We start from the raw sequence: 27,056 nt of genomic DNA, 5'->3' as shown, positions 1-27,056 counted from the left end.
AAGATCCTGCATCTTTGTCCTTTGCTGAAATGTTCTCACTTCTGTCCGTCTATTTTCAAAAGCAAATGCATGTGGTAGCCTCTCGTGTTGACTTTTATTGTTGTCAAAAACAACGGAATCAATCCTATCATGCTTGGGCTGCTGAACTTCACGGCCTCAGTAGAAAGTGTCAATGTGTTACTGAAGTTCACAAAGAATCCTACACTGATTCCACGGTACAGGATGCTATTATCCAATTGGCACCTGACAAAGAAGTTAGGCAACATGCCCTTCAGTTGGGAAATCTGACTCTAGATGAAGTCCTATCCATCGCTCAGTCTTTTGAAATTTCTCGCATCGCTGGAGCACAAATAGAGGCATGGGGCGACGTCAGGGAAATACAACCTCTGTGTGATGTTGACGAAGCGTGTGGCATGTCCCCGCCAGCCGACGTGGCTGTAGTACGCTCCTAAGCACAGCCTAGGCCTAACCATAAACAAACCTCTAAGGAACTGCAGCAAATCCCACGGCAACTTCCTTCATGTCCGCGGTGTTTTACGAAACATTCATGATAAGATTGTCCACAACATTGGGCCGTGTGTCACAAATGCAAACAAAAAAAGGGTCATGTGTCATCTATTTGCAAATCCGAGCACATACATGATGTTCATGAACATGACACTGATTCTGATTCTGTGTTATCTGTCAATTGTACTTCTTCCCTTTCAGGGAAGTTATTCCTCACTGTCCAAATGCTTGGTCGAGATGTTCACATGCAGGTGGATATTGGTTCTGCTGCCACTATCATCAATTCTCGGGCATATCTTCAGTTGGGTTCTCCAATACTGTCACCTGTCACTACGCAATTACAGACGTACAATAAACAGAAGATTTCTCTCTTGGGACAATTTGATGCTGAAGTATCTTACAAATCTGTCATTCGCACTGTTCCCATGTTTGTGGTCGACCATAGTAACGCGGAGAATCTTTTTGGTTTCGATGCCTTTCGTGTTTTTGGGTTCTCCATATATGACTCTGTCAATATCGTTTCTGATGTTATTCCTTATGCTCAATTGGATTCCTTGTCGACGACATTTTTGTCCCTTTTTTCTCCTGGGTTAGGCTGTGCAAATGACGTTGAAGCTCATATCACCCTCAAACTCACTGCTCGGCCTAAGTTTTTCGGGCTCAGCCCATTCCTGTGGCCCTTTGTGATCAGGTCAAATGGGAGCTGGATCATCTCACTGCTTCAGGGCTCTTGCTTCCTGTCACTTCCAGTGAGTGGTCCTCTCCTGTCATTGTCGTTGCTAAGCCAAATGGTGATATTCGCCTCTGTGGTGATTTCAAAGCCACTTTAAATGCTCAATGCCTTATTGACACTTACCCTACACCTCAACCTGAAGAATTGTTCACTAAACTTGCTGGAGGCCAGTAGTTTTCTAAACTTGACCTGTCAGAAGCTTATCATCAACTTCAGCTCGACGCTGATTCCCGGCAGTTTCTGGTCCTTAACACGCCTTTCGGCCTCTATCAATACCAACAATTGCCATTCAGGGTTGCCAGCACCCCTGCTCTCTTTCAGAGATTCTTGGAACAATTATTGCTCACTGTCCCTGGGTGTATAAATTACCAGGACGACATTGTTGTCACTGGCTCCACCACTGACGAACATCTTCAAAATCTCCGCACACGTTTTTATGTCTTATGGACCCACGGTCTTAAGTGTAATCTTCAGAAATCACAATTTTTTCAGGCATCTATCACGTACTTGGGGTTTCAACTGTCTCGGGATGGTATTCGTCTGCTTCAGCAAACTGTTGCTGCGATCGATGCCCTTCCTCGCCCTACATCTGTTAAGGAACTGCAGGCCTTCTTGGGGAAGATAGCATACTATCACAAGTTTTTACTGTCTGCTGCTTCAGTGGGTCAGCTGTTGCATCGCCTGATGCATAAAAACATGCCTTTTCACTGGTCTGTGTCATGCAATGCGGCTTTCCAGAAATTGAAGACTATGCTGAAACAGGCCCCGTGCCTGGCTACTTATCGACCTAGCCAACATCTTATTCTTGTCATGGACGCCTCTCAATACGGGGTTGGTGCAGTTCTTGCACACTGTTTTTCTGACGGTTCTGAACAACCCATTGCTTATGCCTCCAAAACACTCACAGATGCCCAACAAAAGTATTCTGAAATAGAAAAAGAAGCTTTGGCCATTATTTATGTTCTTCATAAGTTTGGTGTTTTTCTTTATGAATCCAAATTTCATCTTGTTATGGATCACAAACCACTTGTTTCCTTGTTTCATCCATCAACGTCACTTCCTGACAAGGCTGCACACTGCCTCCAGCGTTGGGCTTTTTACTTGTCTCATTTCAATTATGAGATTCATTTCTGGCCGACGGCTCAACATGCGAATGCTGATGCACTGTCTTGCCTTCCCATGGGTCCTGATCTGGCATTCGATAGGAACGAACGTTTGTGTTTCCACCTGGATGTTGCTGAGCAGCGGGTTGTGGATGGGTTCCCCATCACCGGGGACCGGCTGGCGGCTGCTACGGGTTCTGACCCTACCCTCTCCCGGGTTTTACGCTGTATTCAGAAGGGATGGCCAGATCATCCATCCACTAAGACTTCTAATTTGTTGCAGAACTACTACACTTTGCATTACCGCCTCACGGCTAGGGATGGTTTTATCCTCCTTTCCATCGAAAATGCTTCACTGCGTGTTGTGGTACCTGTGTCCTTGTGTGCTTCGGTCCTGTGCCTCCTTCACCAAGGGCACTGGGGTGTCTCTCACACAAAATCTCTGGCACACCGTCATGTGTACTGGCCTGGCATCGACTCTGAAATCGCACATATGGTCGCTGCCTGCAGCCCTTGTGCGTCACAGGCCACCGACCCGAAGTCATCTTTGTCACCGTGGCCTTCGCCTGAGAAGCCCTGGGAGCATATTCATGCTGACGTCACGGGTCCTTTCTTAGGTACTTATTGGGTTCTCATTATTGACGCATACTCTAACTTTCCTTTCATTGTCCATTGCACGTCGCCTACCACCGCGGCAACCACCAATGCTCTAGCTCGCATTTTCTCTTTGGAAGGCCTTCCCTCTACTCTTGTTACTGATAATGGTCCGGAATTTGCCTCTTCCAATTTTGTGGATTTTTGTGTCCCTCACGGCATCATGCATGTCACGGCCCCTCTGTTCCATCCACAGTCAAACAGTAGGCTGAAAGACTGGTCTGCACATTTAAGGCTCAGATGAGGAAACTCCTGACTTCTTCTGCTGCTGCTGATGCGCTTCTCCAATTTCTGGCTTCTTACCATTTCACCCCCATGGGTGACCACAGCCTGGCTGAGCTCTTACATGGCCGACAGCCCAGCACGCTATTTCATCTTCTGTGGCCTTCCACCTCACGGCCGCGGGTGCCTTCGCTTGGCCGGTTCACCGCCAACGACCTTGTATTGGTACGGAGATATGGCAGGCGGCCAAAATGGAGTCCTGGCCACATCTTACGACACCGTGGCCAACGCCCGTATGAAATCCAGACAGACACGGGTGTTGCAGTGCATCAGTCGGACCAGCTTCGGCCTCGTGTGCTGGCAACGCCTGTTCCAGATGCCGTTACACCACCTACGGCTCTACCTGACGCTCAGGATACTGGAATCTCTCATTACTCACAACGCAGTCATCTCACCATCATATTGGTGCCAGCACAAGAATTGATGCCACCAGGAGACATGCCCACGCAGGCACCAGATGACCATCATCTGTCGGAGCAACTCTAGTCGTCTCCTTCTCCTACGGACGCGGACACATCGCCCATGTCTCCTGTTATAATAACCGGACTTGCAGCAATGGGCAGATTGGTGCATGGGGCCCCAACAGTTTCGACCCCAACGTCTCCTGTCATCTCAACCCGTTATCATCAGGGACACTTCCGTCTGTACGGGAAGCCTCCTCCTCGAGACTTTACGGCCAGTCAGACAACACATATGGACATTAGCACTCTACAGGCCACCTCCATCAAGACCTGTGCAAAAACTTCAAAGAGGGGAAAAGTGTTGTGACTCGGCAATCTTTCAAAGTGCCGCCGCGCAGTTATGCGCGTCCTCTACATGCAGCGCTGTCCGCCAGCCATGCAGCAGCAGCGCCACCTAAGCGACCAGCCAGCCATCGGCTGCTAGACTCGGACTCAGTTATGATTTGACTGTTAAAGTGTACACACGTCTTACTCTGTTTACTTGATCTGTGACTTTCATGTATTGCATCTTCCTTGAAATATATTTGTTCTACTTGAAGTTATAGCAGTGTATTTTTCAAATAGTCTAAAAGAGAGAATTATAATAGATTTAAAATTTAACAAAGTGAGTATAGAATAGAAAACCAACTGAAATCTATGAATAACAGTACCTGACAGCAAAGTGGACATAACTGGACCTGCAACAGTGTCTTATGTGAAAATTAAATATCAATTTTCACTTCCCTTCTTTAATTATTTCATCAGAGTAGAAAACAGTGACAAAATATTTTTATTGGTTGCGACTTTCCTTTTGCACATAAAACAATTTCCTGGTCTTCCTTTATTATTAAAACCTTGAAAATGCCTTTCAGGAAAGAGAAAAGTAGTTTGTAATTAATTAGAAAGATCCACTTAAATTGTACTAATCATTTGTTCAAACCATGGATGGTTTTGGGATTTTAAAATCTCACCTTGAGATGTATGAAACTGTAACATACAAAAGAGAGGAGAAAAGAAATATAGTGCAACATATGTGTAAAAACCAAAAGGAAAGACTGCTGAAACAAGGTGACTTACTTGTAGTATTTGGTAACACGTAACATGTAGTCGGGCCAGTCAGTGCAAGAGCTCCAGTTACTGCATGTTGGCAGAAGTAGAAAAAAGGGAAATGCCTAATAATCAAACTGACCTAAAAATGTAACATCCAGCTTGGTGAGACAGCAAAAACCCAGAACAAACACTAGACTCACACTGTCCACCACCAACCAGCCACATAGTAGAAACATGGACTACGACTGAATGGAGGTCTGGATGCATGGTGCAATGTGGTCACCAGTGGTGTACAAGGAAGCAAGCTGACATGATGAGTGAAGGTATAGAAATTCTGGACCGACTGGTCCAAGCACTTGCAGTATTTCACTTAAGAATACAATATGAATGACCTGTGGTGTGTTGATAGGCTAAATAACTCTTGAGCATGTGACAATGTGAGTCATTTTTGGGCAACAAAGCAATGGTACATATGTAAAATGATGAAGAAGTGATAAAAATAGTAACAACAATTTTAAAAATTAGTGGTAATATAATCCATGCTCAGTAAGTTAAGGGCTTGACCTTTTGGCTGTGTATGGAGGACATTTAAGTTATTACCTATGTCAGAGATAGAAAGTTATTACCTATATATCACTTGAGCACATAATGTATCCTACATAAATGATGACTCACTTGGTATAGTTTATCTTAACATTACTTTTCGTCACATCTTTTACTATATACTCCTCTCTTCACTCATTTGGCCTATCTACCATTGCCTTGTTGTCTATAATGGAATATAGTTTACTGTCTGTGAGGTTTAGGCTTGTTTTTCTCTCATTTGTTTAGTTATCTTCCCTCTTAGTCATCTATCCATGACATTATTGCTTTGTATAATGTATGGTACCCAGTGGATCATTTCTGATTGTTATCTCTCAGCTAACATTACTACACCCACATTTTATGTTTGTGATGGTTTTTAAATATTTTATTTTTCATCACTTAAGCCCATAATGAATCATACATGTGGCAATTTACTTAGCTTGGTCTATATTACCATTAATTTTTATCGCTGTTGTTACTGTTTTTATCCACTGTTTATTCATTTTCACCTGTGTACCATTGTCTTGTTGCCTAAAATTATCACTTATTGTACACGCTTGAGAATTATTTAACCTATTGGCACACCACAGCTTGTTCATATTCTAACATGTTCTTAAATGAAGTATTGTAGGAACTCAGACCAGTTAGTCTTGATTTTCTATACCTTTGCTCATAACATCAGGTCACTTGCTTGTACACTGTTGGTGCCTGCACTGCACCATGATCCCAGGCCTCCGACGTTGCCCTCCATTCAGTTGTGGCTGGCATTCCTAACGTGCGGCTGCCTGGCAGTGGACAGTGGGAGTACAGTGTTTGGTCTCAGTTTCTGTTTCCTTCATCCCACCCACCTGGATGTTACATTTTTAGATCAGTGTGATTCTGGACCCTTCCCTTTTTCTAGTTCTGCCAAAATGCAATAATTGGAACTCTTGCACTGAGTGGCCTCACCACACATTATGTGTTACCAATACTATAAGTCAGTCGCCTTGTTTCAGTAGTCTGTTCTTTTGGTTTTTACGCTGATGTTGCTTAATATTTCTTCCTTCCTCTCCTTTTTAAGTTACAGTTTCATACACACGACGATGGGATTTTAAAATCCTGAAACTGATCGTAGTTTGAATAAATAATTAGTACAATTGTAGTAGATCTCTCTAAATCAATTTTCATGGGTCTCAGTTGTGGATGACGTACATAATAAATCTTGTGCAAAAGTCATTTAGTTCAGGACTTATTTGAAGGGGTTTGTGATGACTATCAATAGTCCACCAAGTCTCTATGATGACGAATGCCAGAATCTTTCGACTGTAGTCTGTGCTACGCTATTGTGATGTACACTTGTGATCTCATATATACAGTTTATTTTGACAATAAAGTTAATGTTGTTACTAATAGTTGGGTTACCTCTCTTACCTCCCATGAGTATAGGGAAAAATATCCACAGAATGATTCATGAATAGAACTAAATCAGAGTATTGAAATTTCGAGAGATTCAGTAAATATACTGTGATTAGAACAGTTTATCAGAGACATGTCAGAGTTGATAAAAAAAACAGCAATACTGTAAGAAGTGGGTTAGGAAATCAAACTTGAAACAGTGATGTGATCAAAATTTCGATGAGGAAAACAAATTTCAAAAAACAGTAATGCTGAAAGAATTGACTTAGCAAATAAAATTTTCAAGAACAGAGATGTGATAAAAATGGGATAGGAAATCAAATTGCTGAAACAAACAATCAAATTTACAAAACCTTCAATGCTGTTAAAATGAGTTATGAAATCAAACTTTTACATTCAATGAAGAATTGAGCACTCAAATTAATACTATAAAAAATGACTGGGAGATTGGGTTGCAAATGTAAATTCATAAATTGAACACTTAAATGAGAGTCACCAGCACAGAATCTACAGTTCAAATTATTGATCAAAGAGCAACTAATTCTGAGGTTGACTTTTGAGTTTCCAAATGTGGAATGTAATTTATCTAGTAAAGTTGGTTATGTTAGCATTAGTTACAAGGCAAAATTCTTTAATTTAAATGAAATGGTGGTTGGAGTTTAAAAGCTAGTTTCTGAAAAGGCTAGTGAAAATGGGAAAAATGGGAAAATGGACTAGTGAAAATGGGAATGGATAATTTACTTAATGTTTAAAAACAATCAAATGATTAGCACAAAAGTGTTGTTGCAAAAACCTTTTGTTCCTGGAGATAGCATTTTGCATTCTTTCTATTCCAAACAAAACTAAGAAGTTAATTCCATTTCTGATATGACTGATAATTCCAAAAATATGGAATCATACTCATCATCCACCTCAGAATTTCAGTCAGGCAACTACAGTTACCGAGCATGTAAAGCAAGGATAGCTCCATTGGAGTTCTAGAATGTGAGAGCAAGGATTAATAAATTTAACACATGGACCACTTATTCTGGGAAAATAATCACAATAAGAGCAGAAGGATACGTACACTATAATATAAGGTTAATGAAATTGGAGTCAAACAAGAACTTTGGTGTAATTTCAGGCAAAATTGGGTTTAAGAGCAAAGTAACGTAGAAATTAAGAATCTTGATTATGAATTACAAGAAGGAGAACTAGAAAAATTTTACAGTATAGATTTTGAAGAAAATTTTAAAGAGACTATAGAGATGATAACTTAAATATTTTTCTTATTTTTAAGTGAGGAGTTAGTAGAGCATGACCAAAGTGATAAAAACATAGTAAATGAAGAAGTAGTTTGTATTTGCAATGCAAGTGATGTTCTTGATGAAGGAGGGATTAATAGTAATGAAATAAATGGGAATGAAGATGTATATTATTTTTATAGTTTAAAGTGAAAGTTGTTGGACAAGTAAGAATCAGATTCTATGTATTTTGTGAAATTGTCAACTTTAAGGGGAAATGTGAATGAAGAAGTGAATCGAATGGCTAAATGTATCACCTGTACAAGGTCAAAACATGCTCATAGCTTAGTTGATCAATGTCTACAGAACAAATCTACCACAAAGTTGTCTTATCAGTCTTTAATTCTAGTTTCTTCAGTTATTAATAAGAGATCTTTGTGCAAAGTTTGGATGAATATTGGGGTAGGGCTAGTTACTGACTCAATTTGGGTGAAAAAATTAGCAATTTTGTGCAAAGAACATTTTCCTGACTGGTGAATGGAAAACTGTAATGAAATTTATGAACTATGTAAGAGATAAATGGTGCTGGATTGAGATTTGACTGTGCTCTTTGGCGACTTGTGTAATGATAAAAACTTGGGGGGGGGGGGGGGGGGGGGGTGAGGTCATGAACACTATTGATGACATGTGTGGTGAATAGAGGATCACAGCTGTGTAGCACTTTTTCACATTTTCATTCTTGTGTGCTGCAACACTTTTCTGGCTTTTCTGTCAATATTTCAAGTTGTCTCCTATCAGTTTATTGTTTCTTCATTAAGTTGTAAGTATTTTGATATGTAATTAGCATTTAAAAGATGATGCAAACTTTTAAGTGTACTGTCAGATTACATGTAATAGGGGAGGTTATTTTCATGTTTTACCTGAAAAGAGACAAGATTTTTTTATGTTTTCTTTTCAAAATGAAATTTGTGTCTTATTGGTTTTATTTGCAAACTACTATGCTGCTTTGAAATAGAACATGTAGTTTACACTTTTTGGTGGGGAATATTATTGAAGTGTTCTGTATCAAATATGGATTATGATCTGCACTGTTTGGCTTGATATAAATAGACGAGAATGAATTAGGAATACAATTTGGAAAATATTGTGTTGTTTTGGAATGAAATTTTTATTTTATTGCCTTTTTTTACTTGAAAATATTTTTGACAAATAATGAAATTCATAAGAGTCTGTATTACAATAACTGAAGAAATCAGAAGATGTCTGACAGAACTGAAAGTGATACCAAGCATTGATCTCAACAGAGACCAAAGACTGTTGGTAGGGACACTGAGATAATTCAGAAAAGGTACATATTGGGGAAAAAGAGACAAATATAAACTGCTGGAAACTTGAAGATGGAGAAACCCAAGAGACGTACAGGGAGAAGATTAAGACATAACTTCCTAAAGATGAGAGGAAGCATATAGAGGAAGAATGGAGGAGTTTCAAATCAGCCCTAGTCAAGGTAGCAGAAGAACATCAACAAAAGTCAGACACAAAGAAATTCCATGGTGGAATGAGAGAATTGCAGAAGTTCTTAAGGATGATAAGGAGATACACCACATATTAGATAACAGAGGGAAGCAAAAAGAAAATACTTCAAAAGTCATCAACAGAGAAGGAAAACTCATGTGGGAGGAAGAAGAAGTTTTGAAAGTATGGAAAGATACTTCCAAAAACTATATGAAGGACAAAATGAAACAAATACATGTGATGAGATACAGGGAGATGAGAGAAATACCACATTCACATAGAATACAGAAAGAGAAAATATGCTGATGTTGGTTGTAGAGAAAGCTGTATTAGAAAAGAAAAATGACAAAGCTCCTGGAGTAAATGACATCACATTGGAAATGAACAAAGCTGTAGGACCTATTGGAATTTAGTGGCTGTATAGAATAATGAGCATAGTATGGACATATGGAAAGATTCCTGATGATTGGACACAGTTGATTATTGTACTTATCTTTAAGGAGGGTAACAAGACACACTGTGAGAATCACAGAGGAGCAGCATTACTGTGCCACTGCTTTGAGGTTTATGAAAAGGTAAGTTTATAAAAAAATCAGGAATAAGGTAGAACCACATTTGAAGGATTTGCAGTGGCTACCCGAGGTATGTTAAAAGCTGAGGAACCTAATGATCAGCAAGAATTTTTACATTTGCAAATAAAGCTAAAAGCATTTTAATCAGGTTTGTTAACAGAACAACAAAAAGAGGACTTATACCAAATACTGTTATGGTATGGAAAGGTGTTTTCAGAGAAACCAGGGGTGCTTGGAGATTATATATGTAGCTTTAAAATAAAGGACAATATAACATTTTTTTGTAATCGCTATGAGTATGTGACGAGTGGTACAGGATGGGACAGACAGGATGCTTGAAAACAATATCATTGAATGCAGTCTTAGCATATGTAATAATCCCCTGCTAGTGGTATGTATGGTTACCAGAGGAGTCAAGTTACTCCTAGATATATATACATTGAATAAATGCATAGAAATGGAATGAGATAGACCAGTCTGTATTGACAAATTACTATCAACATTCATATAAGCACAGTATTTTAGCTCCATGGATTTGATCTTGGGGTTTTGGCAGGTCAAGATTGATGAAAATTCGAGAAAATATACAGCTCTTTGTAGAAAGATAAGTCTTACCAATTTACGGTATTACTGTTTGGATTAAATATTTCAGTGTTCATATTAATTAGAGCTTTGGATGTGGCATTGGGTAAGGATCTACTAAAGGAGTTAATTATTCATGTAGATGATATATTACTGGTATTAAAGATTTGGAAAGAACATTGCAATCTATTATCAAGAACTTTGGCAAGATTTTACGTTAAACGTAACAATTAAGCTTTCTAAATCACATTTCAGCAGAGAAGAGTTAGAGTTTCTTGGACAGTTGGTAGGCATATATGGGATAAAACGTTATGCAAAACAAATATGGTCTATCAAAGACTGTCCTGAACCAAGGGATGTGAAGCAATAATAGACTTAGCATGATTTTATAGGTGGTACATATGAGGGCAACATATTAATGATGCAAGGCTATTAATACCTCTCAAACAAAAGGCAAAATGGATTTGAAGTGAAGAGCAATCAAAAGCATTCAGTAATAACAAGTTAGCATTGGTAGAGCCACCTATCTTAAGACATACACATATGGAAAAGCCTTTTAAAGTTACTACTGATGTGTTGGAATATGGAATTGCTTGAAAATTGTACCAGGGAGAGTGGAATCTGACTTAAGGAGACCACAGTACATTTGTGTTTGAAAGCAGAGCTCTGAGCAAACATGAGTTAAATTATACTACAACAGAAAAAGAGATATTAGCCATAGTACAGATTATAAAGAAATTTCAGACTCTGATTTAGGGATCTAAAATTATAATTTATACCTGCCATCAAGCCCTGACCTTCTTAATGGAAAGTCATCCATTACATAGGAGGTACTTTTCTTACAAGAGAATAACATAGAGATAAAATACATAAAAGGTTCACAGAACATGGTTCCTGTTGCACTGTCATGCCTATCTCTAGGTATGAGTGACATCATGAGAACCAGTGTCTTGGAATAACATTCAATATAAATTTTTTGGCTGTAAGTTCTACCAATAATGATGTTTGGGACTTGGTGGTGAAAATAAGGCAGGATATAACTGAGGATTCATATTTTAAAAATAAGCTGTTAACCATGAAACAAGGTGGGATTATTAAGGATAATGAAGGTGAATGGATAACATATGATGATGTTTTGTTTTGGAGAATAAGAACTATAAGACTTTTTTGGAGAGTATGTATATGAATGACCATGGGGACAGAACTTATTAAGTTTATCCACAAGGAATATGGACACTTTGGAGTGTGTAAGTGCATGAAGCACTTGATCAAATTCTATTACTTTAAGGTTTTAAGTAGAAAATTATTATAAGTCTTAAGGTTCTGTGAAGTATGACAGAAAATGAAAGACAATAATCAATCTGTAAGTTTTAAATTGTATGCTATAACACAAAAAGTATTACATTACCTTACTACAGCTGAATCTTTTGGCCAACTTCCAAGGACTAGAGGAGGAGTAATATATATTTTTGTATTGGTTGTGTGCTGGTTGAAATATGTAAAATTGTATCCCATAAAATATGAAAATACAGAAGCAGTGATTTGCTGTTTGAGAGAATATTTCAAAAGTGTAGGAAAACCCTGCAGATCACTAAAAGATAATGACCCACTGTTAGTCAGTCAGGTGATCAATGAGTTTTTGATGTGAGAAAGGAGTGCTAATCTTGCAAGTTTTGTAGGAGAGCGTCTGTGAAGTTTGGAAAGTAGGAGAACAGGTAGTGGTGGAAGTAAAACTGTGAGGATGGGTCATGAGTCATGCTTTGATAGTTCAGTCAGTAGAGTATTTGCCCACAAAAGACAAAGGTACTGCATTCAAGTATTGGTCTCGCACACAGTTTTAATCCGCCAGGAATTTTCAATTTTTGTTATGACTAAAGACTATGTTCATGAATTTTGGATATATGTGGAGAAATGCAGTGCCATATTTGTGAGAATTTGTGTATATTGTGAAATATTTAATGAAAGGCATGTAATTGTTCAGTTGCTAATTAGACATTATATGAGCATAGTAAACCTGATTTTGGATTGATACATATAGGTGCTTATGGACAGCGATTAACACTGATACTTGTATACTTACTGAACCGTAGTACACTACTGTTGTGAATCCTGTAGCATGCTAAACAGTAGATTTATGTTTTCCATTAAATTTGTGGTTGTATCTATACTTCATATGGATGGTACTCAGGGTAGTTACTCTTTGACACACGAGAGAATGCCATAGACCTGGTAATGTCAAGATAACACAGATGACACAGGAATGATTAGATGGAATTTTAGTTGTGGACAGCATATCACATGAAATACTAATGTAATGAATCTCGTATGATATGCTGCACACAGTGAAATTATTGGTTGCATTAGATACAACTTAACAAAAGCATAGAACATTTTGATTGACCTATGCTTGTCCAGGACCATTCCTACCTTTGGGCGAGATTAGGCGTTAGCCTAGAACAGCAAAATTTTAGGGGCGTCAAAGGGCAGGAAACATTAATTTCAAATCAGACAGCAAAAAAGTTGAGCAAATAAAAAGAAAAAATGAAAAAGAGGAAAAATTAAAATGTTAACATACTTTCAAAAGTGTACAGAACAGTTACTTAATAAGTCTTTACTTACTTTGACAAAAATAAACGCATTGTCTCTACCTACCTCAAAACTAAAGCGGCCACCACTGAGTACAAACTGGAAACAAACATGACCTTGATTCATCTATGTCAAACACTGGAGAAGAGCTCATGTATTGGCTTGCAGTCATGTTACAACTTGATACCATACATCTCTCAGTCCCTCTATTTGTTTTTGTCTCTGGAGATCAATGTCACGCATCGCTTGAATTGAGGTCTGCACCCAGAAAATGGGGATGTCTAGTCAGCTTAGTTTAATTATTAAAAGTATAATAGAAGCAGTGCATTGTTGTGCTGTTGGGCGCTGGTGGTGGTGTATTTGGTGGTGGTGGTGGGGGGGGGGGGGGCAGATAATGGGGAGACCAATGACAGTAAAGAATAGGAGCTGTCATTTTTCAGTTCTCGCCTAGGGCAGCAAAACCCCTAGCAATGGTCCTGTGCTCATTCTACTACTGAAAGGAGCTTTGATTTGATCAAATGACATATTTCAATTCTGTAAAGCCAGAATTAATAAGAGAATTAACTTGTAATGTATATAAACCTAACATTGAACTGTCAGGAAAGTTGATTATAATTCATACATGAAATTTGTTTTGTGTTATATTCATTGATTATGATGCTTATCTTTCTTTATATTAATTTCTTTATTGTTAAGAAATACCATCTCAAATTTTATGATTTTGTTTGACTGCCAATTTATTAAATTTAACACTTCCATTTCAGCTACTCATTTCATAATTTGGCTATTTTGTCATGTTATAGGGAAAACTGTTTCTATGTACTAATCCTAGGAATGTATTTTCTAGGACAATTTGATGATGACTCAATAAGATGAAAGACTACCACTATTATCCTTGAACAGATGGGGAACATTAAGGAATTGTGATCAAGTAATGGACAGCTGAACACAGAATAAGAACCATGAATGTTGTAAAGGACTAATAAGAAAATAAAACTGTGTGTCAAGAAGGGGAAAATTACCTACTGTAAATATCTGTAATTTTTATTAATAGCAAAAAACTTATTTGCTTATTATTTTAAATTATTTTATTATTTTTGCAATACTTATATTTGAATGAATTTATTAAAATTTTATTGCAGTCTGCCTCATTGGAGCATATTGTTCATAGAGTCCCACCCATAAATATTTATGTCTGGAGTTGCTGACAGGTACTGTGATGCAATCAAGCCTAATGCGCATTAGGAACCCTTAGTGGATACCGATCACTTCATTTATAAAATAATAATAATAGTAAAAATAATAATTTGTGTAAATCAGTTCTGTGTAAACAATACAATTTGTGAACTACTGCTTTCACCTATTATGAATTGAACAATTTTATAGATACCGTAATTAAGAAAAAACATAAATATATTAAATGTATACAGTTACTTAAAACAATGTTCTCACTTATTTTTTATTATCTTTGTAAAAACTTATTTAAATTAAATGTTCCACTGCCAGCTTCTTAAATGCCTAAACTCTTTGGTTACAATTATATTATCCCTGTTTCGCTTCCTTGCACTTAACGGGTAGAGATGTAATGTTAGGGAGTCATTTGGAGTTGGTTGTAAGAGAGAGAGAGAGAGAGAGAGAGAGAGAGAGAGAGAGGCCCATTTGCGGAGTCACAGTGAGTCATATTTCTGTGAAATTTGGTTTATCGTTTGAAACAGTTTGCTCATTTACCATGAGAAATAAAGAAGACAAAACTTAGGGGAACACATTATTTATGATCAAGGGCTACATTGATAATTCAAATTTAACTTCAGATAGAATTTCTTCAAACAGATGAAGCCTGTGCCAACAATGATACATTGAAGGATATAGTGATGCCAACATAAAAGAAGGTAAGTACTAGATGTTATAGTTTATCAACATAATTTAATGCTAAAAGACAAACATCTATAGAGTTTATTTATTTATTTATTTATTATCATCCCAATGATCACATTTGTGATATAGGATTTGTCAGGGTACATTTTAACAACTATATAATATCTTTACAAAATTTGTATCTGTGCTGAATTCATACTAATCTATCTTATGTTTGTTACATCACTGGAAATATAATCACTACTAAAAGATCATTTCAACTGGTTGAAAAAGGAAAAGGAAACTAATTTCTTTTGAATATAAGTACAAAAGAATTATAGTAACTGTTCTGGAGTCTGGATAACTTTTCTCTCAGTTGTAACACTATCACAACTTTCTTGTCCTTTTTTACTTTAGAAACCTTGAAGCAATTCTCCCCTTCCCCCTCCACCTGGGATATTATAGTAGTAGCATTCCAACCCGAGATGCTGGAGCTGGAGGTCATTTGTTTGTGAAGTGTGCTTGTTTTTTTTCTTTCTTTTTTTTCGTGTGTGTGTGTGTGTGTGTGTGTGTGTGTGTGTGTGTGTATGTGGATGGTGTGTGAGACTCTCTCTTTTACTTATAAAGGCTGTGGCCAAAAGCTTTATGTGAGTGTCTTTTAACTGCACCTGTCTGCAACCTGATGTGCTTTCTTTACAGTAAGTAGCAATCTGTCTTTTGTCCATTTTTAGTACTAGCTGAAAATTTCCATATATTTAGTGTCACTGGAATGACATTAAAGCTAAACTTGAATCCACATGAAATCTGTCAGTAACTATATTACCCCTTTCACACCAGAAAACAGCAAAATAGTTTCATGCTGTTTGTTAATGAATTGTTTATATATTAGAACATATAGGATTTCCATGAAGGAAAATGTCCTTGCTAAATTCCTGTTAAATATTTCTGCACACATTCATCACAATCCATTGTTTTCTCTATAATAACCTGAATTAAAATATTTTACTATATGTTACAGGTTGAAATTTGAACACATACGTGCTGCTGAAGTACTTGCATGTCTGCCGTTCATCCAGTGGTCATACCATCCTGCCCAGTATTCCATGACCATTGCTGGTTTATCTGGCTGTAATTCTCTCAGCACATTAAGCTGAACCTCTGGGAAGAACTTGAAGTTTGCTGTCTGTAACACTGCCAGCACAATGAATTAATACACTACTTTGCTTAAACGTTTATTTACATGATTCATATGACACTGGAAAGTACACAAATAAGCATACAAATAATGGAATAAGTAAAAGTAACCACTAATTATGTTGCTGGGACACTGGGCAGCCAATTGGCACTGAAACATTGCTGTGCTTTTGGACAGTTTACTTCTTCACAGATAACTTACATAATCATACACACATACACCGATGGCTACGTTGTGCTGACCATGCACATTGTTCTGAACACTATAGCTCAAGAGCTCAGTAAAGTTTTCAACCTTGTTTATGGGCCTGTCTACTGCTCAACACCTCAGCTTACTCCTTCCATCATTTACAGTGTCATAACATCCCTATACAATGAACAATGCTGGTGACTAACACAAAACCTGTTTAGTGTTACTACGGAAAAAATGATATACTGTATCTGGAGATTAAGTGACTGACTCATAAAATTATTTAACTTTTTTTATATTTTTATGGTAGAATCAGATGAGCTTTTCATAATGCATTTTTGACTTGTTTTGATGAGCCAGTGATCATCTGTCAGTAGATAAAAAGAGGAAACGAAAAATCATTGTTGTATCTATAAAATCTACCAAGTAACTATCTATGTAATGATAAAAAAAGAATAAAATCATAACTAAAAGCATATGCTGCAACAGTTCCCATTATGTTGTGTAACATGCATTGTGAAAGGCTCATATTGTTACCGGTATGTCATAAAATGTAAAAAGTAAGATAAATTATTGTTACTGTATCAGTATTGTCACCAGAAACAAGAATTTATTCATTTTATTTTGCCAGACTCCTACACAAATAAGAAATTTCTCAGAAAAAAAACATAATAGTTGTAATTTTCAAATATATTTAACTTTATCAATCACAAGACTTCTGTCCATTGACTCCCAACCTCAACTCTTCTGTTGTCTCTCAGGCATTATGTAGTGCAGTTTTGTAGACTTCATTTTTTTAAGCCAAGTTAAGAACAGCCATGGACACGTTTGAGACATACTTTCTATGAAATGTTGGATACACTTTTTCTTGCATTTATGCACAGCCTTATATTTGTTCATAAATTAATATTCTCTCCTTTTTTGTACAAGATTAAAATAAATTTTAAGTAAATATGGACGTCCTTGCTTGCATTCGGCACTGAGATATTTGAGATAATGGAGAAAATGCCATTGAATAATCAGATTGCCTAACACTGTTCATGCTGCCTGATGAGACTTAATTGACAATATTATTGGTTTCCCATTCCTCCTTGGTGTACAGTGAACATTTCCTTTACCATTAATGAAAAACTCAATATATAGCATTATATACTAGATACTTAATGACAAGTATGTTTTGAACCAGTCAGATACTTGAGGAGACATTTTATATGAATGTGTCTTTGATGCAAGCTGACAGTGTGATATGCCATCCCACCATTTTCAGAGATCAAAGAAGATAGTAGTCCATCTGAATATTTTCTTCATGTAAGAATCTGAAGTAAACTGGTCAACAATTTCTCAAGAGTTTTGGTTATAACTTCAAATTACATCTTGCCTTATATGGTAGTATAGATATAGATTATTCAGTATGGACATCAGATTTCTTATAATCTTAGTTTTGCTGTTCTACCCTAGCAGTAGTGTTTTCTAAGAAAATGTTACATCATCACAGTTGCACAGGAAGAAATCTTAGATACAGTAGGAATGGCAGTGAGTCTGTCCAGAATCTTGCACTTCAGCAAATATAAGTACCACCAACTTCATTATAGTTGCTGTTAGTTCATCATAGTAAGAAAAATTTGAAAGAGATTATGTAATTCTTGATAACTTGGCATGAGGAGAAGATGAGTTTCATTCATTTATGTATGTATTTGATGATTTAACTCCATTATAGAAATTTTAACTAATTTCTAGCAGAAGACCTGTAAAAAAGTTGCAATGGATCATTTGTCCAGAGAAATTCTTTTAATCAATGCAGTTTCCAGCAAAATAATGTTTCAGTAGCTGTTACGATGGATTTTCAGAATGTTTCACTTCAGTGATAAATCTGCCAGTGTTGGAAGAATAAGGCTGTTAAAAATTGAGTGTCTTGTCAGAAAAGTTTTGTAAGTAATTGTACAGTGAGTTTTATCCATTTTCAAAGCTATTCACTGATGAAAACCTATTGTACTGACCCCAAAATTGTTCAATATTATAAAAACTATTGTTCGGTACTAAGAAAAGTTATTAAAAAGTCCAGAAGCATGAGTATCATGTCTGAGATCAGTAACTCTGATAATAAAATTAAAGCAATTTGGAATATTATTGAAAGGGAAACAGGGCAGCCAAGAGCACAGGAAGACTTCAGTGCCATAAAACTGAATGACAAGTGCACTAACAAACAATCAGAAATTGAAAATATTTTCAATAATCATTGTTTAAATGTTGTGGAGAAAATAGGATCTAGATCTTCACTAGAAGAGGCAAGGCTACTAATAGAAGAGGCCATACCTGTGCAGTTTGATACAACTGTAATTCCACCAACCTCTCCCTCTGAAATCAGTAAAATAATAAACTCACTGAAAAGTAAAAGCTCTTACAGAATTGATGACATTTACAGCAAGGTACTTAAAGCTTGTTCCCCACAGATAAGTAGTATTCTCAGCCACGTATGTAATAGCTCTTTGGAGCAGGGTGTTTTCTCCGATAGACTGAAATATGCCATTGTAAAATCATTGCATAAAAAGGGGGATACGTCAGATGTCAACAACTATCGCCCAGTCTCTCTTCTGACAGCTCTATCAAAAATTTTTGAGAAAGTAATGTATTTGAATACATATTTTTAAAAATAAAGTACTAACAAAATGTCAGTTTGGTTTTCAGAAAGGCTTTTCAACAGAAAATGCTATATACGCTTTCACTAATCAAATATTAAATGCTCTGAATAACCGAACATCACCCATTGGTATTTTTTGTGATCTCTCAAAGGCCTTTGATTGCATAAATCATGGAATTATTTTAGATAAGCTAAATCATTATGGTTTGAGTGGGGCAGTGCACAAATGGTTTAATTCATACTTAACTGGAAGAATGCAGAAAGTTGAAATAAGTGGTTCATGTAATGTTAAAACAACAGCTCATTCCTCAAACTGGGGTGGCTATCAAGTGCGGGGTCCCACAGGGTTCGGTCTTAGGTCCTTTACTGTTCTTGATATACATTAATGACTTACCATTCCACATTGATGAAGATGTAAAGTTAGTTCTTTTTGCTGATGATACAAGTATAATAATAACATCCAAAAACCAAGAACTAAGTGATGTAATTGTAAATGATGTTTTTCACAAAATTATTAAGTGGTTCTCAGCAAACGGACTCTCTTTAAATTTTGATAAAACACAGTATATACAGTTCCGTACAGTAAATGGCACAACTCCAGTAATAAATATAGACTTTGAACAGAAGTCTGTAGCTAAGGTATAATTTTCAAAATTTTTAGGTGTGTCCATTGATGAGAGGTTAAACTGGAAGCAACACATTGATGGTCTGCTGAAACGTCTGAGTTCAGCTACGTATGCTATTAGGGTTATTGCAAATTTTGGTGATAAGAATCTCAGTAAATTAGCTTACTATGCCTACTTTCATTCACTGCTTTCGTATGGCATCATATTCTGTGGTAATTCATCGTTGAGTGGAAAAGTATTCATTGCTCAAAAACATGTAATCAGAATAATTGCTGGAGCCCACCCACGGTCATCCTGCAGACATCTATTTAAGGATCTATGGATCCTCACAGTAACCTCACAGTATATATATTCACTTATGAAATTTGTTGTTAATAATCCAACCCAGTTCAAAAGTAATAGCAGTGTGCACAGCTACAACACCATGAAAAGGATTATCTTCACTATGCAGGGTTATATCTGACTTTGGCACAGAAAGGGGTAAATTATGCTGCCACAAAAGTCTTTGGTCACCTACCAAACAGCATAAAAAGCCTGACAGATAACCAACTAACATTTAAAAATAAATTAAAAGAATTTCTAGATGAAAACTCCTTCTACTCATTGGCTGAATTTTTAGATATAAATTAAGGGGAAAAAAATTACTTGAACATTAGTGTCATGCAAGATTTTGTGTAATGTAATATCGTGTACAGACATCTTTTATTAGACTGACACATTCCACATCATTACGAAGTGTCATATTCATGATCTATGGAACAAGTGTTAATCTAATCTAATCTAATCTAATCTGTAGTGGAAAGGGCAATAACAAACAATTTTTTTAAATTGTTTGGCCTACTAAGGACCACATGAAAAAACTTGTAATTTTTTATTTTCTTAAATTTCTTTATTACTTCTTAATTTCCATTTCCCATTCTCATATTTTGGTCCCAAAATTTTCCTGATTATTATCCTTTCCTTCTTTCTTGTTTCACCTGATTATACTTAACAAAAGGCATTCTGGTTTAATGGCGGTACTGTAGTGCCGAATTTTTGCACTTATGGAAATAGATTTCTTGTTGCACAGGTTTTTTGCTAGCTGAAAAACCATCTCCATTTTCCTTGGCCTTTATAATGAGTCGCCCTCCTCTAACATTACCTTTTTTATATAGAGATAACTGGTACCACATATCGATTCTTGCATAGGTTAAAATTATCTCTGCTGTTTCATTAAAAGAATTCATATGATTTTGTATATGATGTATTATATTTCAGGTTAAAATGTATAAAAAAGAAATTAATGTGTTACAACTGATATGTACTAAGAGTTAAAATTACTCTTGTTTCAAAAATATTTGAAATTATGAAATTTCTGGTATACTTAAAATTCATACTATTAATTCTACAATCTAACTCAAATTATTAAATTTATTTCTGGATTTATTTATAAAATAATGATATAATTTGGCGAAGATTCTTTTTGGTAAAGAAAGTTTTTAAACTATTTTGCTTTGTAAACTCTTTGGAATAATGTGAGACAGGCAGAATGTAAGTAGTGGTGGGCATGCCTCTGATGGAAGTAGAGGTTTTCTAAGTTTGTCACCAACAATGTAACTATTGGTTGTTTTTTTTAATGTGTAAAATGTAAAAATGGTGTGACATTGAAAGATATGACAAAGAATAAAATTCTAACATAATGCAGGAAAATCTTCATCAGTTATTTATTCATCAAGAACCTACAAAATAAAAATTTCAGCTGCAAGAATGTACCCCTAGACAAGACTTTGATCCATCAACAACAACAATGAGACAATGAAGATAAATAAAAAGTTATTCTTTTGTATATGTTACAGCTCTTTAAGCTTTCAAAATTTGTGCACGGAATAAGAATTTCAATGGTGATGTGTGGGAGGGTAAGATTACACCTTGCTAGGTTAGCTTCTTTGTGTGAAGCACTTGGTTGTATTACTTCACCTACATGTTTAAATTTTGTAGCCTTTTTTATTCTATCATAACCATTTTCCATATATTTCGGTGCATCCTTCACATCTGTCATGTACTCTGTTTTTTCAAAAGATATATGTGGGCCTGCTTTTGAAGCTGTGTTTTGTAGGAAATTTATCTGCATTGTTGCATCTGCTACAGATTCATCAAAGATGGCAAGGTCATCTGCAAACGCCGGATAATCAAAATTCTGATTATCCCCTTTTCCCCCAACTGTGATTATTCAAATTCCTTCTTCTTCTGTTCTTTTCCTCCATCCCATGACTACATTTTCTGACACACAATTAACCAGCAATGGTGACAGTCCATCTCCCTGCCTTAAGCCAGTTTTGATCTCAAAAGCCTTGGAGGTTTTGTCTAACAATTTGATTTTGCATTTTGTATTTGTTAGTCTGTTTTCATAGTTGCCACTGATATGTTGTCAGCTTCAAACTCTCTTAAGGTGATGAATAATGTTTCCTGTCAGTTGAATCATATGCTTTTTTGAAGTCTACAAATGTTATATAAAATATTGTAACAAATAAGCCCTCGGTCACAAATATATATAGTACATTAATAAAATTAAAGTTTGTACTGACAAGTCTTGTTGCAACCCTTGTCCACAGTACAAGCAGCCCTTAGCGGCTCACCATCTGACAAGTGTTCATGACATCGCCTTTCTGGCTGAGATCTTTTTTAATATGTGACTTGTAAGTACTGCATTTTTTCAAGTCAGTACTAACTTTAATTTTATTAATGTACTATATACCTAATGTTTTAGTACAGTTAGTCTAATTCTGAAAACGACGCTCATAGTAGCGTCGAAACCAGGTCAATTTTGACTTTATATTTGTGACCGAGGGCTTATTTGTTACAATATAATTGTGACACGGTCACTGAACCTCAGCAGCTATGTTCAAAGTTTTATGTTATATAAAAGCTTTTAGGTCTCATTCTTCTGTACCTTATTATGAATTTCAGATTTAATATTTGTTTCACATAGGTTTATCCTTTTTTAAAATCCTGCTTGGTACTCTCCTAACTGCTGATCTACCCCCTTTTGTAATGCTTTTGAAAGAATTTTATAAGTCACTGGAAGAAGTGATATCCCTCTATAGTTGTTGGGGTCAATTTTACCTCCTCTTTTGTGGACTGAGTGAATTACTTTTGTTTGCAAACTCCTATTTTAGTTTCTGTTTCCCAGACTTTTTGAAAGACTCTATGTAGCTGCTTGTCTGTTCCCACACCTGAACTTTCCACATATCAGCAGCAACTGAATCTTCCCCTGAGGCCTTGTCATTCTTCACATCTTTAATGATATTCTGGATTTCATCCATACTGGGTGGTTCTGAGTTTGTGTGAGTATATCTTAGATTTTGTTCTGAAAAGTTTTCCCTTGGTTTATCACAATTTAACAACTTATTGAAATAGCTTGCTAATGGTTCACAGTTTTGTTTGTTGCTTAGGGCTAATTTTCTATCTTCATACTTGGAGCACAAGGTAGGTGGTTGGTATGTTTGGAGACCTTATTGGTAAGTTTTATGGAAGTTTGTAGTACTGTTTTTTTGAAAGTCTTCTTCAATTAGTTATAGCTGGTTTCTTTCTAACTTCCTTTTGACTGCTCTTATCACTTTTCATATCTGAAACCTTTGTTGTTTAAAGCTGATAAAGACATCATTTCTATTATGGAGTACCATTTCTGCCAGTTTTATACACTGTTATGCTTTTTCAGACTGTCATTCCACCATCTGTGTCTTTTGAGTGGTGCTTCATTCAGGGCTGTTTTCACTAATTTTATTTTAATTTATCCTCAGTCTTCCAAGTCTACATTTAGCCCCTTCTGAAAGGCTTGTTTCTTCACTTTCAAAGTTTCTGTATATATTTTATGAATGCTGTGTCCTTGTCTGGGAATCCTTGTTGTAGCTACATAGTGATCTGTTTCAATGTTCACACCCTTTCTTTTATTTCATGATTTCTTTTTATTGTTAAAAGATATAGCTGCATGGTCAAGGTAATATTCACCTAGGTTTGTATAGGTGCTCTCTGAGTGTTCTGGGTTCCTTAAAATTTGTGGCCATTATCTTGAGGTTGATGCCTCTGCACAGATCTATTAATCTTTCCCCATATTATTATTATCATTATTATTATTATTATTAATTTTTTTCTGGTATAGTCTCCAACAGTTTTCCTGAACTTTCTTTCTTTTTCACCCTCCCTTACTAAATTTTAACATTCTTCAATGAAACCTTTGATAGTTTGTATCCCTGTAACTCCCAGAGGCTTTCAGCTTTATCTGATTCCTTTTATTGCCCACATTTATTGAAGCATGACAATTTATTAAGGTGTAAGCCTCATTTGTACATTGCAGAGTAAGAACTGAGAGCCTTTCACATGGGGAATAAAAATTACTATTGTTCTGTTCATGATAAACCTTGTTCCTAGATGTGGAATGCCTGTTACCATGAGATTCCTGCCTTTATTTCCTTTGAGAATCCTATATCCCTCTAATTCTATGACATTTTCATCAGTGTATCTAGTTTCCTGAAGAGCCAAGAATTGGTATTCATCTAATACTTCAATTTAGAGAAATTACCATCATTCATAATCAACTTGATATTCTTGTTGGGAAATTAGTGGGTGCCAGGTCACATAGTCACATACAAAACAGATTGTAGAGGTGAAGGTTTTTTGTTTTTACATCAGGTACAGATGCTGACTGAATGCCACCCATTCTCTGTTATTATGTTCAAAAAAATTAGTTTTTTGCTTTTGTCAGCTAACAGTCTAGGTCACAGAACAACTGCCTGTAAACCTGTCTGTAAGACTATTAATGCAATATTCACAAACCCTACATGGAATAGAAAGAGTGGAAGGACTAAATGTAACCTTTCAGCATATAGCTGAGACACTGAGTCATTGACAGGCTCAAAACCAAGACTGAACTTGTAGCTAAGCTTTTAGGTAATGTCCTTCCTCAGAGAAAAGGGCTACACACACACACACACACACACACACACACACACACACACACACACACACACACACAGCCTCAATGAACTTCAAGCATGTCTCTTCATTCCTTAGTAATTCCATACTCCACTTCTTTGTACACTTCTTGACTCGTCTCTTAAACTTCAGTCTACATCTGCTCCTGGATATGCCTTACAATCTAATATCTAATTTTAAAATCTTGGCCTGACCATGATGTAATCATATTGGAATCTTCACATAGCCTCAGCCTTTTCCAAGAATGTCTCCTCCTCTTGTTGAACAGAGTATCCATTATCACTAAGTGAAATGTATTGCAGAACTCAATTAGTATTTCTCCTCTGTGCTGCAGCTCAGCTTAACCATGAGTTCATTTTTGTTTAACACTCTGATTGCCACAAGGCAGGCACAGTACATTCTTATAATTTATGCTGTGTTGTCAAAGATGGCCACAGCAGATCCTCACGCCTAGTGCTATGGCCTGGTGGTGATACATCCTCATCACCCAGCATGCAACACAGTGAACATGTTAAGTGTCGGACGACCATTTGATAGCTCTACCAGACAGTGAATAGTTACTTTTATTTCTTCCACTGCTTGTTTGCAAGAGTATATGCAACACATCAAAATTACTTTTTTTTTCTTTTTTGATTCATTGGACCCCTAACTAGTTTGATGTCACCCACTATGAATTCCTCTCCTCTTTCAACCTTTTCTGCAGTCTCTGTCCTCAATTATCTGCTGGATGTATTCCAGTCTCTGTCTACCTTATCAGTCCACCTACTTTTCAGCAGTCTTCTGTAGCACATCTCAAATGCTTCAGTTCTCTTCTGTTATGATTTTCCCACAGTCCTTACTTTGCTACGATGCAATGCTGTTCTCCAAACATACATTCTCAGGAATTTGTTCCTCAGATTAAGGCCTCCGTTTGATACTAGCAGACTTCCCTTAGCCGGTATGCCTTTTTTGCCAGTGCTAGTCTGCTTTGTATGTCCTCCTTGCTCCATTCATCATGAGTTATTTTGCTGCCTAGATAGCAGAATTCCTTAACCTCATTTACTTCATGTTCCCCATTTCTGGGGTTAAGTTTCTTGCTGTTCTCACTTCAGCTGCCATTATTATTTTTGGATTTCTTCAATTTACTCTCAATCCTTATTCTGTACTCATTAGACTATTCATTCTATTCAACAATGTGATGAAGCAAGATGGGATATTTTTACTTCCCCATTTCATCTGCCCCCTTAAAACTCTTTTATTCAATTTTGAATTAAGTACCATTAACATACATGAGTATAATCTGCATCTTCATAAAAGAGAGAGTTTGGCCCTCAGTTTTAAAGAATATAACACCAGATCTAATTTTGTGAATAGTTTTATGTATGTAATTGGTTTTCTAATTTATTTTGGCTATTCCTAGTTCATATCTTTTGTTATAGGGTGAAATCAGTAATTGTTTCATAACTTAAATTCTATTACTGACATATAAACAAATATAAATTCTGTACTAATTATAAACATTTGGAGGAAAAACTAACAGTATTCTTAAACGACTTATTTGGCTATATTCAAATACATGTTAGCAAAGTCAGCACTTAATAAATTCCAAAGTAGGTAACAGTTTTGCCAAAAGTATTGTTTATGAAACTATATATGTTAATTTCATCATTTAAACAAATAATTCAGCTTAACCCTTGTAGTAGAAGTAACTGTTAAAAACACACAATTTTTTGATATATTCAATTACTTTAATGAGTCATGTAATTGTAATTTCTGTAAATTTAACTTTGAACAATGTGTAGTTTTGGCCCCTATTATTGTGAGGATATATAAGGGCCCAATGTTTGGTCATTAGGCAGTCAGTCCATGGCTGAGTTTCAGACATGAAACCTGTGTGCATTAGAACAACAACAATGCTTCAACTTAATGATGGAATAAGTGTTAAACAATTAGGCCGTGTGTAAAAACAATGACAGTGTCTGCTCAATACATACCTTTCTGTTCTTCAAGAACTGTGAACTTTGTGGTTAGATTTTACTGCTCATAGATGTTCAACAGAAAACCATTGTAGCAGTATGTGGAGGTTTGCCTGCAAACTATTAATGAGGCTTATCGAAAGTTATGCAATAGAGCACAGGCCATATAACTGCGTATTATTAGGGGGTTGTGAACAATGAAATTAAGTTACTGTGAAATGCAACTGTGCACCTGTTGGCTACATTATTTACAGTAGTCAGTGTTGGAATCCACAACTCATTTTTCAGCTAGTGTAGCAACAAAGTACGTCGACTCTTAGGACGACAAATGAAGAGATAAAGCAGCCAGAACCACTACAACAGATCCAGTAATTCTTCTTCACTTTCATTGAGGATAGCAA

At 36.3% G+C, this 27,056-nt stretch overlaps 1 protein-coding gene across 1 annotated transcript in view; it reads right to left on the bottom strand.

The window, feature by feature from the left end:
- LOC124620103 (beta-galactosidase-1-like protein 2) overlaps positions 1–27,056 on the bottom strand; it is a 144,106-nt gene that overhangs the window by 44,647 nt on the left and 72,403 nt on the right. Inside the window, exon 6 of the mRNA XM_047146772.1 lies at positions 16,120–16,272. Within this exon, the coding sequence (XP_047002728.1) occupies positions 16,120–16,272 (153 nt within the window). The remainder of the gene's footprint in view (positions 1–16,119; positions 16,273–27,056) is intronic.

This window comes from Schistocerca americana, chromosome 6 (genome assembly GCF_021461395.2).
Source record: "Schistocerca americana isolate TAMUIC-IGC-003095 chromosome 6, iqSchAmer2.1, whole genome shotgun sequence".
In the NCBI taxonomy this organism is placed as follows: domain Eukaryota; kingdom Metazoa; phylum Arthropoda; class Insecta; order Orthoptera; family Acrididae; genus Schistocerca; species Schistocerca americana.
The sequence above is the reverse complement of the archived record's forward strand: the minus strand, read 5'-3'. Positions and strand labels throughout refer to the sequence as shown.